The sequence below is a fragment of the Asterias rubens genome, chromosome 4, assembly GCF_902459465.1.
Source record: "Asterias rubens chromosome 4, eAstRub1.3, whole genome shotgun sequence".
Lineage (NCBI taxonomy): Eukaryota > Metazoa > Echinodermata > Asteroidea > Forcipulatida > Asteriidae > Asterias > Asterias rubens.
The window spans coordinates 7,661,767-7,677,366 of record NC_047065.1 but is presented as its reverse complement, the minus strand read 5'-3'; the positions used below and the strand labels follow the sequence as shown (position 1 = coordinate 7,677,366).

At 36.1% G+C, this 15,600-nt stretch overlaps 1 protein-coding gene across 1 annotated transcript in view; it reads right to left on the bottom strand.

The window, feature by feature from the left end:
• Positions 1–475: 475 nt before the first annotated feature.
• The window catches only part of LOC117288888 (mucin-17-like), a 28,155-nt gene continuing 13,030 nt past the window's right edge, over positions 476–15,600 (bottom strand). Inside the window, exons 8-16 of the mRNA XM_033769757.1 lie at positions 14,849–15,206; positions 13,422–13,550; positions 10,122–10,202; positions 6,839–6,937; positions 5,997–6,122; positions 4,322–4,414; positions 3,075–3,179; positions 1,897–1,999; positions 476–1,614 (exon numbers count right to left, since the gene is read on the bottom strand). Of these exons, the coding sequence (XP_033625648.1) occupies positions 1,989–1,999; positions 3,075–3,179; positions 4,322–4,414; positions 5,997–6,122; positions 6,839–6,937; positions 10,122–10,202; positions 13,422–13,550; positions 14,849–15,206 (1,002 nt within the window). The 3' untranslated portion in view covers positions 476–1,614; positions 1,897–1,988. The remainder of the gene's footprint in view (positions 1,615–1,896; positions 2,000–3,074; positions 3,180–4,321; positions 4,415–5,996; positions 6,123–6,838; positions 6,938–10,121; positions 10,203–13,421; positions 13,551–14,848; positions 15,207–15,600) is intronic.

The following is a 15,600-nucleotide window of genomic DNA, read 5'->3' as shown; positions in this document are numbered from 1 at the left end:
ATTTGAATTCTTGATGTAAATAAATAAATAAATGATGTCGTACATTTCATTATCATGGTGCTAATCAAAATGTATCACAGAGGTTTCTACAATACACCTGTAGTGTTATCAATATACTATATATAAATACTATCGCCATACATAAATATTTATCTTTATAACAAAATATACTTCAATGACCAACAACAAATTAAATCCATCAAAATTGAACAAAAACTGACAATTCCATCAATAAAACACTTATCTTAAAGGCAAAGTATTTAAAGCTGGGGTGGTGTTTCCCGTTGATGGTTTTTGGAACCATTGAATTGTTTTAATCCTATTCTAAAGACACTGGAAACTTTTGGTAATTGTCAAAGACCAGTCTTCTCACTTGGTGTATCTCAACATGCTTCGAATAACAAACCTGTGAAAATTTGAGCTAAATTGGTCATCAAAGTTACGAGATCATAATGAAAGAAAAAAACACCCTTGACACACGAAGTTGTGTGCTTTCAGATGCTTGATTTCGAGACCCAATTCCGAGGTCTCAAAATCAAGTTAGTTCCTGGAATATTACTTCATTATCCAAAACTACCTTACTTCAGAGGGAGCCGTTTCTCACAATGTTTTATACTATCAACCTCTCCCCATTACTCGTTACCAAGTAAGGTTTTATGCTAATAAGTATTTTGAGAAATTACCAAAAGTGTCCACTGCCTTTAAGGTATTCTACAGGATTGATAGATCTGACCATGGCCATGATCTGACCAAAATAGTTATAGACAGTGTTCATGTTTTGTGTGATCAACCCTATACGTGAAATAACAATAGACCAATCCCCTAAGCTCCGCCCCATTGCGTATTGACCAATCACAACGCAACGAAGGTCCGACAAATTAGGTCCGACATCCCACAAATGAGGTCCGACATGCGGTGCACGTGGCAGAGTTGTGCAGAAAGGCATTGGAGAGCCCCATGTGTTCTTGCTCACACGTGTTCGTGGGCGGAGGATCGGTGCATTGAACATTTGGGCAGAACCCTATTGTGCATGTCAGAAGAAAATTATGAAAAACCAGCATGTTAACCTACTTTTCTTTAATTTTGGCTGTAACAACTTAAAACAGCTCTTGCATTTTTGCAGAGGCTTTTAGATACAGTTTTCTTGAATAACATGACTTCGTTTCAGAGGAAAATATATTTCACAGACCCCCCCCCCCTAATCAGTTAGCTTTCAGACAAAATCAAATAATAATATTTAGTATCCTTACCAATCCAGTATAATACCATCAAACGTGGATGTAAACAATAAAACTAACATGTGAAAATATCATTTCAAAAGTGGTGAGGTTTTTGAGATATCGCCAATAATTCGGAAAGAATCTGTCCACGCAGGAAGAGGATTTTCCCTACTAGTAGGAATACACAGTCTGAGAAGTGTTACGCTCAAAACTAAAATTTGGGGACAACTAAACTGAAATATCTTCACATGACCATATTACTTCGCAGTGAAATGTTTCTCAAAATGCTTTTGCTGTAGCTGCAATTAGAGTACTTACAAAAAGTGTAAATTCCGGTTAAAGGCACTGGACACCTTTGATAATTGTCAAAGACCAGTCTTCTCACTTGATGTATCTGGATTAAATAACAAACCCATGAAAATTTGAATCAATTGATCGTTGAAATTGTGAGAGAATAATGGAAGAAAAAACACATCCTCGTCACACAAGTTGTGTGTTTAGGCTGCTTGAATTCTAGACCTCATCTGAGGACTCGAATTTGATTCAAATATTTTAGTGAGAAATTACATCTTTCTCAAAAACTACGTTACTTCAGAGGGAGCCATTTCTCACAATGTGTTATACTAAGTTTGATGCTAACAATTATTTTTAAGTAATTACCAATAGTGTCCAGTACCTTTAAGTTGGATGTGACGGCTTCAAGAAAGATGATGGTATTCACCTTAAATAATGTCTTCAATATTTTATCAGTTGAATAGCACCTCAAGTCTAAGTAGGGGCTGAAAGAAAAAGATAAATAAAGATTGTTATACAAATTTCATGAAAATGAGATTCTCTGTCAGCTGCAGACTTGGATGTTGCAGTGTTAAAAAGGTTCACTAGTTAACACGTGTCGGACCGGTGTCGGACCGGTGTCCAACACAGAGATTTTTTCTTAGTGTGAAAAGGCCTATAGTGCCCCCGGTGGGGTTCGGACTCGGGTCCCAGAGCAAGAAGGCAAGGCAAGACAACAATAAGCCAACCATGCATCATACTCAAGGTATTAGTAGGTTCTGCAATCTGATACGCACAATGAAAATAATAACCAGTTTTTATATTGCGCTTTTCACACCCGAGGGCTTCTCGAAGCGCTTCTGACATTATTACCCCTGGTCACTGGGCCTTAAATCATTCCTTAAACCATCTCAACTCCCTGGGGAGTAAACAGCCTGTGCGATAAATATATGCGCTACTCGGCTAAAACCAATCACAAGAACCATCTCTGCCCTTACAGGTACCCATTTACATGTACCCCTGGGTGGAGAGAAGCAGTTAAAGTTAAGTGTCTTGCTAAGGGACACAAGTTTCACGACCGGGATTCGAACCCACACTACAACAACTGCTGAACAGAGGCACCAGAGCTTGAATTCGATACTCTTATATCCACTTGGCAAAGTCGCAAATGCTTTTATATCTTCTGCAGTAATATTTTCCAGTGTTAAAGGTCGGTGTGGAATCAGGATTACTATTCAGGAGGTGATATGGCAGAGAAGTTAAAGATTGAATGGATATTTTGTGACACTAGGTGGCAGCAGACTTGCAGGTTCAAATCCTACGCAAACACTCACAAAAACCTGCATTCCCCTAGCACCAACATCACACATGCTACGTTGTTTGCCATGCTCACAAAAGTCAATTGGTTAGCATGTTAAACACAGCATTGCCTGCAATTCATACTACACTTCACTGTATAACAAACGGAGACATTGATTTAAAAAAATTGCGCAACAAAAATTATTGTGATGAATAGGTTCGCTGGGTTGGATCAGTGCTGTGTCTGCTGCCACCTAGTTTTCCTTCATTGACTTGACTTACCACACAGGCCACAAAGAACAGGACAGTTCTTAAGAATTACAGGAACTCGATGGCACAAACCAACCACTTCCTGTGTACACCAATGTGAACTTTCAGAACAAGAATCTATATGGAACGAGACAGAAACACCAAATCCATTAAAGCATCGAACTGAAATTTTTCAAGCAAACAAAGTTGTTTGATGCACCCATGTTTTGGGAAAACTACAATCAGAACTGTCTTTGTGGCAACACTGTCTTCCCTATTCACAAAGTTTCTCTGCAGGCTACCTGTATGATTTCACTCTTCTTTTCCAAACAAGATATATAAGAAACCACCATAGAACCCTTGAGTAATGCGCAAAGCTGCCGGTTGGCAAAAGTCACGCGCAAGTTTGTACACACAAAGAACAGCTGTCATCTAATATGATCTGTTTCTTTTTGCCCAAGTGAGTTGGTTGAGAGAGTGGCATTATTTGCAAGGGATCTATTGGTTTATGGAATTATAAATTTATTTGAATCCCCTGTTTTTTTTATAAAGCACCATACAACAAGTCTGTAAAGCTTCCATTGATTTGAAAGATTTCCTTTTGAGAGAAAACAATAAAAAAACGAGGTTTGCATTTCCAATGTGATTTTGTTCACATTCTTGAGCAAGCTTCAATTGAAACTAGTAATCAATTGTTTCCACCAATGGCTTGAAAGGGACATGCCACTGCGTGTTTAAATATTGACCCAAGTTTGCATTTTGAGTTTTGCTGCTGTCACAAAATTTGTCCACAGCTTGATAATCTCGCGACATTATGAGTTATGGAATCTGTAAAGAACAGGCAGTGGTAGTTACTTAAAATAATGATTAGCATAAAACCTGACTTGGTAACAAGTAATTGAGAGCTGTTGATAGTATAAAACATTGTTAGAAACGGCTCCCTCTGAAGTAACAAAGTTTTTGAGAAAGAAGTAATTTTCCACAAATAGATTTTGAGGTCTCGAAATCAAGCGTCTGAAAGCTATCAACTTCGCGTGACAAGAGTGTTTTTTCTTTCATTATTATCTCGCAACCTCGACGACCGATTGAGCTCAAATTTTCACATAATTATACATTATGTTGAGACACACATTATGAAAAGACAATGGTCTTTGACAGTTAACAATAGTATCTAGTGTCTTTAATGATAATTTTTCAGTCTTGGACCCATCTAAAGCTAACATTTGTAATGAAGAGACAATTTAACAAATTAAGTTGACAATGAGTTTGTGGGAATTTACCTGAGCATTCTGGTTGCATCAAACCACCTGGGCAGTTACATCTACAGGTATTTGGGTCCAGTGTTCCTCCATTTGTACATGAAAGATTACAATCTAAATAGCACAGGAAAACAATAAATAAAGAAAATCTTATTACTAAAAACCCAAGCTCAAGACTGAAAACCAAAGTTGTAGTAAATTAATCAGGTTCTTGTGACACTTGTGTCCTTAAGCAAGAAACCTGCATTGCTTCGTCCTTCGAATTGGACGTAAAGCTGTTGGTCCCATGTGTTGAGTAACGCATGTAAAAGAACCCAGTGCACTTTTTCGAAAAGAGAAGGGGTTCGCCCCGGTGTTCCTGGCTGTGGCTGCTGTATGCGCCGGAGCACCTTGTAAAAAAAACATTATAAGGTGCTAAACAATTGGGTCTCAAAATTCTTTACTGCAATAACCTATTGTCTAAAAGTTTGTATATACTCAGCGCCTTGAGAACCTTGTTTGGTAGATATGTGCACTGTATAAGACTTCGATATTATTATTATTTTTATCAATGTATATGGTCAGAAAATAAGTCAAAAGAAGCAACTCTTGCTTAAACGATTGTTGAACACATGAATTCATGTTTTTGGCCTGGCACATTTTGTTATCCTAAAGGTTTTTAAAGTTCTGCAAAGAAAAATCCACAGAAACAGTTGGATTTGAAACCTTACTTTTTGCCTTCTGCAGCAGACGTTTCAAATAATTGACCATCTAACTTACTGTTTGACAAGAGCCAAGCTCAAAATAAGGCCTAATAAAAAAAATACCAGTTGATCGTCGGGGGGAGTCTGACGTCTCCTTACATTTTCATTCCCCCTGCCCACATTCCCCTACCAAACCATCATTTGGGGCTGCTTTTAATGTATCAAACAACTCAATCACACAGTTTTTCTATCATTTTTGGCATGTCACAGCCTAGCGGTTAAGAGCACCAAATTCAAACTCTGGTGTTCGATCAGAAGAGTGTGGGTTCGAGTCTCATTCATGACACTTGCTACATGAAGTTGTGGAGGTAGTGCTTTCTGCTCTACCAGCCAGGCTTCTGATGGATGATACCCAAGCCTACAGCCGTATGGACTGTAAAAGGGTCACCCTGTTTCAGCCGTTTGAGTAGGTGGCACCGGCCCCTGGAGATCAAAACTTTTTAGCCCACACCTTGAAGTGGCCTTCAGGCTTTGTGTGTTTGACAAAGTGCATAAAAACAATTTTTTTTAAATCAGTGTGGGTGCAGGGGAAAGGGGTCTGAACATGAATCTCCTGAGGCCCCCTCCTCCCCAAAGGTCCAAACATACAGCAAGGAAACCTCATCCCAACCTCGTTCCCAGGGGTGATGGATCTCACCGCACCATTTTTTCCCAGCATGTTGCTCGATCATAACCTCTGGATATGGCAAATTTAAATGTGCTATATGCTGGCACAATTAAATGAGCCATGACTGAGCGAACATATTAATTATATAAAAAATACGGGCTTGATCAACATACAAATATCTTAAAACTACGCCAGCACGCACTTGACATCTAATCCATAACCAATTTCCTGAGCCAATCAGCGTTGTTTCTCAGTACATCCCTCCCAAGGGTTAGTGACAAGAGGTATCGATATGGCGCTTAGCGAGGCTGACCCCATCCCTGCTCGTTCTGCCACTGCTGCTTACCTTCACAGTTGAGTCCACTCCATGGGAAGGAGCAGTAGCAACGACACATATCCTGTTCCCATTCAAAGCCTTGTACCTTGGCATAGGTGCCATTATTTGCACAGTCACCGTCAGACTCATTACACACTGTGGTTGAGAGTGGGAAACAAATATTAACCGATCAAAAGTAGGGTCAATTCATTCCTATCCTCTCTCCATTCCAATATTCCAATTAATTGCATCTTTCTATAAATGCAAGTAACATGTCTGTTTGTGTTCAAGAAAAACTGTCAGGTACCTGTTTTAGATCATGCTACACATTTTCTAACAGCATTTTTTCGCTCTGGTTATCGAACAATGGGGGTTAAAAAAAAAAAAAAATTCTTTGTATTTCAAAACTTAATTTATTTCTCATACTTTTTGGTTGAAAGAGGATGAACGAATGGAAGGTATAAAAGCGGAACTGTTGATTTATGAAAACATGCCAACGAAAACAAGAATCGTGTTGTTGTTTTTATTATTTTTTAAAGTTAATAATAAGCTCACCAGTAAGAGCGAATTCAGTGAATTTAATAAACCCTTAAATAATGCAAAACAAAACCTTTTTCCTTAATTATGTAATTGGCGCTTGCGCTGTTGGATGCTGAACAAAATTAAATAAATATAACACATAACACATTTCAAGCAGCTATATGGTGACCTCAATTGAATTTGTATGATAGAGTTATTGGGTCTCAAATTCATCACTGCAATAACCTATCTTTCTGTATATACTCAGCACATTGAGTACCTTGTTCGGTAGATACATGCGCTATATAAGACATATTATTTTATTATAAACAAGGTTTGATTTTTGTACTTACAACATTCGAAGCAGTAAATAGGACAAGCATCGTCATCGTACCAAACTGGTGGCTTCTTGTATGGAACCCAACACTCTCTGTTACTTGGTGCACATGGTACTGATAACATTATCACAACAAAATATAAATTAAATATTATTATTATTATTATTATTATTATTATTATTATTATTATTATTATTATTATTATTATTATTATTATTATTATTATTATTATTATTATTATTATTATTATTATTATTATTATTATTATTATTATTATTATTATTATTATTATTATTATTATTATTATTATTATTATTATTATTATTATTATTATTATTATTATTATTATTATTATTATTATTATTATTATTATTATTATTATTATTATTATTATTATTATTATTATTATTATTATTTTATTCGCCATAACAGTACAAAACAAAATACATTGACAGCATAATACCCCAAGATGGGCAAGGGACAACAAAAGCAAATACATACTATGATCCGTAGATCTGTTGCCCCACATCTGGGGTACACAATAAAATTAATATAGATTTAACATAATATAGTACACAAAGCAATAACAAAAGCAGAAAATTAAAAACCAATAGAAAATTATAAATATATATTAAGAATAAAAAATAAATTAAATTAAATTAAATTAAAAATAAATAAATAAGTAAAAATAACAGATGGGGTAAGGATAAACAATAAAGGGAAATAAATAAATAAATAAAACCTAAACTTGTAGATAAATTAAAACGACTTAAAATATTGCACAAGTGATTGGGCTAAAGCTACTATTCAGTAGATTCATGAGATTGACAGACAGAAAATCTAAGTGATTTGAGAAAGCTGTGGAAGGGCAAGAGCAGTAGTGAATTACGAATGTTTTCTGGCAAACTAGACCAAAGTCTGGGAAAAAGATGAGGAGCAGATAAGTGCAGAGCATCGGTTCTAGCATACAGGTGTTTGAAGGTGAGAACATTAGGATATCTATGGTTGACAGAAATGATGTCTGCCACATCACAGTGAATAAGGTGAAACTTACACTTAATGATAAAATACAAAACAGAAAAATTACGACGAATTGACAGAGACGACCAGTTGAGGGTACTTAAGTCTATCGGGGTAGGACATCTCACCCATCCTCTGCCCAAGAATAAACTGAGTAGCACGTTTTTGTACCCGTTCGAGGGCCTGAGTCTGGAGAGAACTTGGGATTTATAAAGACAGAACTTAGCTGAAACAGAAGAATTGAAAGCAATGGTCTTAATGAGGCCCAATGTTCTATTGGCACTTGAAACAACATTTTTAACATGGTTATTCCAAGAGAGCTGAGCATTCAGAGTGACTCCAAGGTATTTGACAGAGGATGTGGGTTGCACAGGAAAACCTGAAAGAGTGTAAACAGGGGGGTCGAGAGAGTGTTTACGGGAAATATGCATGATTTTGGACTTTGTAGGGTTGAACGTCATACCATTGGAAACACTCCAAGTGCTTAGCTCATCGAGGTCATGCTGGAGGGAACTTACATCTAAACAGGAACGGATTAGACGATAAATTAATACATCATCAGCGAAAAGAACACAGTTAGAACTGAGGTTGTAAGATATATCATTGATGAATAAATTGAATAACAGAGGCCCAAGAACACTTCCTTGAGGAACACCAGAGCTAACTACGGACCATGAGGAGTTCATACCAACAAATGTGACTCTTTGTTGACGATCAACCAGAAAATCTTTTATCCAGCTCCAGAGAGATCCACGGATGTTAAAGTTACTGGCAAGTTTACGAACAAGTGTATGGTGGGGCATACGATCAAAGGCTTTGCTCATAGCCAAGAAAACTGCATCAATCCTTGGGGGACTACGCTTATCTAAAGTTGTAGCCCATGAATGATACACATTCATAAGTTGGGTGACACAAGATTTGTAAGGAACAAAACCATGCTGCTTATCAGACAATAAACAATTAGAATTTAAATGATCTTTAACAGCATTAGCTAACAGTCTCTCCATGATCTTGCTAACGCGAGAAGTGAGAGCAATAGGCCTATAGTTGCTAAGAAGGGAACGGTCACCAGATTTAAACACAGGGGTGATGTTGGCAAGCTTCCAACCACGGGGAAGGCGTCCACAGGCAATGGAATCATTGAAGATTCTACAGAGAACCGGAGAGATTGTAGAAACTGTGTTACGCAAGAATTTAGCGTTGATTCCATCTGGCCCAGGAGCCTTCCCCAGAGGTAAGGAAGATAAGGTACGCTGAATATCATCAACTGAGAAGTTAATACTAGACAGAGCTGGAATGGGAAAATCACATGTGGGAGGGTCTTGGCAAACGGGGACATCAGCAGAAAAAACTGAAGCAAAATAAGTATTAAAAGCACAAGCTATTTCATGGGGGTTGACTAGTGTTTGGGCTCCATGTTTAAAAGACAATGGGGTAGGTGATCGTTTTCTACTACGAACAAAGTACCAAAACCGTTTTTTGTTATCCTTAGATGAAAACATGTTATCAACAAAGTGTTTATAAGCCTTGCGGGAGCAATATTTTAGCTGATTACGTACAAGTTTGTAAGTGTTCCAATCAACAAGAGATCCAGAGCGCTTAGCCTTGGAAAACAGTTTACGCTTTACAGATAATGGTAAGAATTGATAAAAACATCATCTCAAAAAAGTTTTGTGTATGTTGGGGGCTATTTAAAATTGTCAATATATTCATGGTCAAGCAAAGAGGCTACTGGGGTGAAAATATTGATATAGCTCCAGGAGAATAAACAGAGATAAATAATTGGCAAGGTTATAAAATAACCAAGCAATCATCTTGATTATGCTTTGGATGTGACATGGGAGGTGTTACTTTGAACATTCTTAGTCCACTTAAATACCGACAATGTACAACAAACAGTAAGTTTTAATAAGCACTACTTAAATAAATATCCAAAAAGTATCATTTTGTCGATCAAGTATATTTTGGGAGGGGTTCAAGATTTATTTCAATTGTGTACATATAATACATTGTACAGGTCTTATTTCTTCAAGTACAAATTAATACTTTTTAAGAAGTGGTAGCCCCTAAAGTCTAACTAATTACATACAAAATTGTATAAGCTTTCGAAGCAACAACAAAAACTGCTTCATTAAATGCAAGTTTGCTACAAAAGCTTGTATGCATTTTTTTTTTTTTTTAGTAAGTTTAAGTGCTACCAACTTCCTTGTTTTATCTGTCAGCCTAACACAGCTAATTTTGAATATTGAAAACAGTCAGTGTATAAAATTCTACATACTTTGACATTCTTCTCCTTCATATCCACTGGCACAGTAGCACCTACATCCAGTAGGGTCCAATACGCCATTACCATTACATTCTAAGATACAAACAAGATAAAAATATTCATAATATTTGATTAAATTTGTTAAAAGGCCCTGGATAGTATCGATAATTACTCAAAATTAGTGTTAGCCTAAAAACTTAATTAGAAACGACCAGGGGAGAGCTGTTTTTAGTATAAAACTATGTGAAAAACAGCGCCCTCTGAAGTAACATAGTTTCTGAGAAAGAAGTATTTTCTCACAAAAATGTTTGAATTAAATTCGAGACCTAAACTGAGATCTCCCTCGAATTCAAGCATCTGAGAGCACCAACTTGTGTGACAAGTTTGTTTTTTTCTTCAGTATTTTCTCGCAACTTCGACGACCAATGAAAAACGGTACACCAAGTCAGAAGCCTGGTCCAGAGCCTTAAAGCATACAAGATTTGTGTTTTATTTATAAATTTGCACTTTCTATTTGTTTATCTTATAGTAGATTTACTTATTTTTTGTTATTTCTTGTTGTTATTTTTCATGAAACTGTTTTTATCTCTGCAGTCTGTTGCTGGCAATGTCAGTGTTGTTATCATCAGTTGACATTTGTTAATGTTTTTGTGTGGTGTCCTCTGTGTCGACTTTCTCCCTTGTTTTCTTCCCACAGTGGTGTCTCTATTGCAATGAAAACACCTCCACTTTATAAGCATTTAGCTTCAGGCTTGCAACCTGCATCTTGCTTGTTTCCTTAAAGACACTGGACACTATTGGTAAATGTCAAAGACAAGTCTTCTGACTTTGTGTATCTCAACATATGCTTAAAGCCATTATACACTTGCAGAACAGAAAAAGAAATTAAAGGTCACAGATTTACAAATAACTTACAGGGTTTACAGAAGGTAATGGTAAAAGACTTCTCTTGAAATATTATTCGATGAAATGCTTTACTTTTCCAGAAAACATTAAAACAATTACTAATTCTCGTTGTCGAGAATTATGGATTTATTTTAAACACATGTCATGACACCGCGAAACATGCGGAAACAAGGGTTGGTTTTCCCGTTTTTTTCTCCTGACTCTGATGACTGATTGAGCCTAAATTTTCCCAGGTTTGTTATTTTGTCTATGAGTTGTGATACACAAAGTGTGGGCCTTTGGACAATACTGTTAAAAAGTGCCCAATGGCTTTAAAATAACAAACCTGGGAAAATTTTAGCTCAATTGGTCGCCGAAGTTGCTATATAATAATGACAGAAAAAACACCCTTGTTTCACGAAGTTGTGTGCTTTCAGATGTTCGATTTCGAGACCTCCAAATCCAATTCTGAGGTCTCGAAATCAAATAAGTGGAAAATTACTTTTTTCTTCAAAACTAGTTATTTCAGAGGGAGCCATTTCTCACAATATGTAATAATATTAACAGCTCTCCATTTCTCGATACCAAGTAAGGTTTTATGAAAATAACTATTTTGACTAATTACCAATAGTGTCCACAGCCTGTAATGTTCCTTTATGCATTAATTGTGTAAACTTCTTAGTGAATTTTTATGTAGTTCAAAGGATTTTATTTCTGAAGGAATACCAACAAATTTTTAAAACCAGGTGTACAATTCAGATGGCTGCAAAAAGAACTGAAGTGTTTTTTGGGGGCAAGCTGCAAGCAAGATGTTGGCATGGTAAAAATTTAACTAAATTGTGTACAAAGGCAGCAACAATCTAATTGTAAAGTTTCATTAAAAAAAGACAGATTTAACAGTACAACCCAATTTTTAAATAGTTTTTAACGAGTTTGCTTAAAGGAACACGTTGCCTTGGATCGGTCGAGTTGGTCTTTGAAAAGCGTTTGTAACTGTTTGTTATAAAATGCATATGGTTAGACAGATGATTCAAAAGTGGAATACAATGATCCACACCATTTTGCCTCGAAATTGCAGGGTTTTCCTTTTACTTTGCGAAATAACACAGTCGGCCATTTATGGGAGTCTAAAATTTGACTCCCATAAATGGCCGACCATGTTTGTCGACGAGGTAAAAGGAAAACCACGCAATTTCGAGTGATACTTGTGTGGATCATTATATTCTACTTTTAAAGTATCTTTCTAGTCATATGCATTTTATAACAAACGATTACAAACGCTTTTCAAAGACCAACTCGACCAATCCAAGGCAATGTGTTCCTTTAAAACTATGATTTCAAACATGTTATATGTCATTCACAACTACTTTTTTTTTAAAGTAATAAACCACAAAAAAAATTACTGAATAATTTTGTATTCCGAGTAACATATAGATATGAAGAGTAGACTTGTGGTTTTAACCATGTGTAAAATGTCTTTTGAAGAGTGTTGGCTCTGAAATTGGTCTCGACGTTTTGAACAGTATACTCTGCCAGAAAGAGTTTACTGTGTAACCGTCGTTACCAAACAGGCTCTTTTCAGAGCAAACACTCCTTCAAAAAAAAGAAGAAACAAAATTTGTACACATGGTTGAACCCGCAAGTTTACTATTCATATATATATATAGAGTTACTCTTATTCCTCACACCACGCAAAGCTTCAAACACCATTTAATTTTGTATTCATTTTGTGCATGATAAACTTGGGTGTGGAAATCCTTCGCTGCGTTTTGCTATTACAGGTTAAATGGCCTCTTACTGACATCCCCAAACAAATATACTGACAAAATAGAGAGATAGTCAACATTAGGGCTAGATGGTAGATGGTAGATCGCCGGCCCATCACCACCGGGCCCGTTAATACAGAGGTTAGAGGTTCAAGTCCCTTTCTTTGTTAAAAGGCTTTGGGTACTTTTTGTATCACAAAACACAATGTCCAGATACTTACATTAAACAATACACAGTCTGAAGATAATTGGGGTAGAAACCTTCCTTAAAAATATTGCTTGCTGAGGTGCTATAGTTTTTGAGAAAAGAGTGACACAATGTCACAAAACATAATATTTGTTTAAGTTTTAGCATGTGAAACGATTACCAGTTATGTTTTAATTACCATAATTGGTTATTACATTTTACATTGCTAAAATAATTGACGTCTCACTGAGACAAACAAAATTATTTTCATGACTTGATTTACTCATTTCTCAAAAACTACAGCACCTCAGCAAGACATGGTAATATTTTCAGGGAAGCTTTCTACCATCATTGTCTTCAAACTGTGTAAGTTTAATGTTAATCTGTGGTTATTGTGTTTTGTGTCCTTCAAAGACTAGGCCTACCAAAATCCTTTAAACCCCAAATTTAAATCCAAAAAATGTAATAAATTACCTTGAAATAGACATGTCCTTTCATCCTCCAGCAGCAGGAAGCCGTTCAAACAGGAACAGTTGTATCCTCCTTCTGTGTTGGTACAGTTATGATCACACAGATCCGTCTTGTTGAAACACTCATCAATATCTTTATCCAAAAAAAATACATGAATCACATTATTGTTAAAAAAATAATGTGTTTTTGGACAGAGTGTCCATACATTTTGTCATTCAAAGTATCGATTGGCAGTTTGGTTGTGTGTACTCCAATAATAATATTGATTTACATTTATATAGCGCATTTTATCAATTAACATCTCTATGCGCTTCACAATTGCTGAAATAATTAACGTCTCACTGAGACAAATACATACTTGTTTATAAACAGAGTTTGAATACAGTTTAAAATTAAATTTGGAACTAAATTTGTAAATTTTGTAACATTTATGCACTTTATAAGAACTGTTCATTATTATTATTATTATTATTGGAAGCAAACAGAAAGTTTAAATGGCTGAATCTGATTTTTGATTACAAAAATTGTTTAGAGTCTTAAAGACACTGGACACTATTATTCATTGTCAAAGACCAGTCTTCTCACTTGCTGTATTTCAACATTAAGCACAAAATAACAAACCTGTGAAAATTGTACTAATTGGTCATCGAAGTTGCTACATAATGATGAAAGAAAAAAACACCCTTGTCACACGAAGTTAAGTGATTGATTTCGATCAATGCTTGATTGCAAGACCTCAAAATCAAATTCGTGGAAAATTACATCTTTCTCAAAAACTACGTTACTTTAGGTAGCCGTATCTCACAATAATTTATACTATCAACAACTCCCAATTCTCATGACCAAGTAAGATTTTGTGCTAACAATTATTTTCAGTAATTACCAAGTGTCCCCTGCCTTTAAAAATAGAGTCAAAAATAGGTTTTTGTATACTAAAACATGATAAAAAAAGATACTAAAAAGTCACTTGTGAATGTTTCCGCTGAACACAGCATGTACTTGTTAATAAAACAGTAAAACAAATGTAGGAATCCATCCACTTTGCATGAGGTGAATGCAGATACCAACTCATCTTTGGCCGCAACATTCCAGACATAGTCCATGGATTTGAATTTCAGTCAACTTTATGAATCATTTCTCAATTTTGAATGTATTGGGATAAACAAATAATATGAAAACCACATTGCTTGGAAAGGAAACCATTCTCAAATGAGTTTATATTTCCAACAACTGCAGTGCTGCTTACCATAAGTTTTAATGAGTTATTAATTTACGGAATATTTACCATTATATATCGGCATGCCCAGAATGAAGATAGCATTGGAAATTAACCTGGTAAATTCACCTTGCATTACAAAGTCTCCCATTCCCTTTTCACCTATGTAATTAAATAGCATTTGGCAACCTTGAAAAATAAAATTGTGACTGACCTTCACAAGCATTACTGGTGTAGTTGTAGAGATATCCCTCCTCACATTCGCATTCACAAGTAGTCACATCCGGAACACCGCCTCCCCCACATGTTATATCACACACTGTAGTAGAAGGTTGGGTAATGTCTTCAGAAGTCATTTCTTCTAATGTTGTAGATTCAAAGGTAGTTGACTCAGTTCTGGGCAGAAGTTTCTCTGTTGTGCTACCTTGAAATGTGGTCACCTCTGGAGTGGTGGATTCTGTCGCCAGCCCTACTGTGGTGCTCTCCTCCACTGTTTTCATTTCTGTTGTACTTTGTTCAGTGGTAGAAGCTTCTGTTGTACTTTGTTCAGTGGTAGAAGCTTCTATTGTACTTTGTTCAGTGGTAGAAGCTTCTGTTGTACTTTGTACAGTGGTAGAAGCTTCTATTGTACTTTGTTCAGTGGTAGAAGCTTCTGTTGAAATTTGTTCAGTGGTAGAAGCTTCTGTTGTACTTTGTTCAGTGGTAGAAGCTGCTGTTGAAATTTGTTCAGTGGTAGAAGCTTCTGTTGTACTTTGTTCAGTGGTAGAAGCTTCTATTGTACTTTGTTCAGTGGTAGAAGCTTCTGTTGAAATTTGTTCAGTGGTAGAAGCTTCTGTTGTACTTTGTTCAGTGGTAGAAGCTTCTATTGTACTTTGTTCAGTGGTAGAAGCTTCTATTGTACTTTTTTCAGTGGTAGAAGCTTCTATTGAACTTTGTTCAGTGGTAGAAGCTTCTGTTGTACTTTGT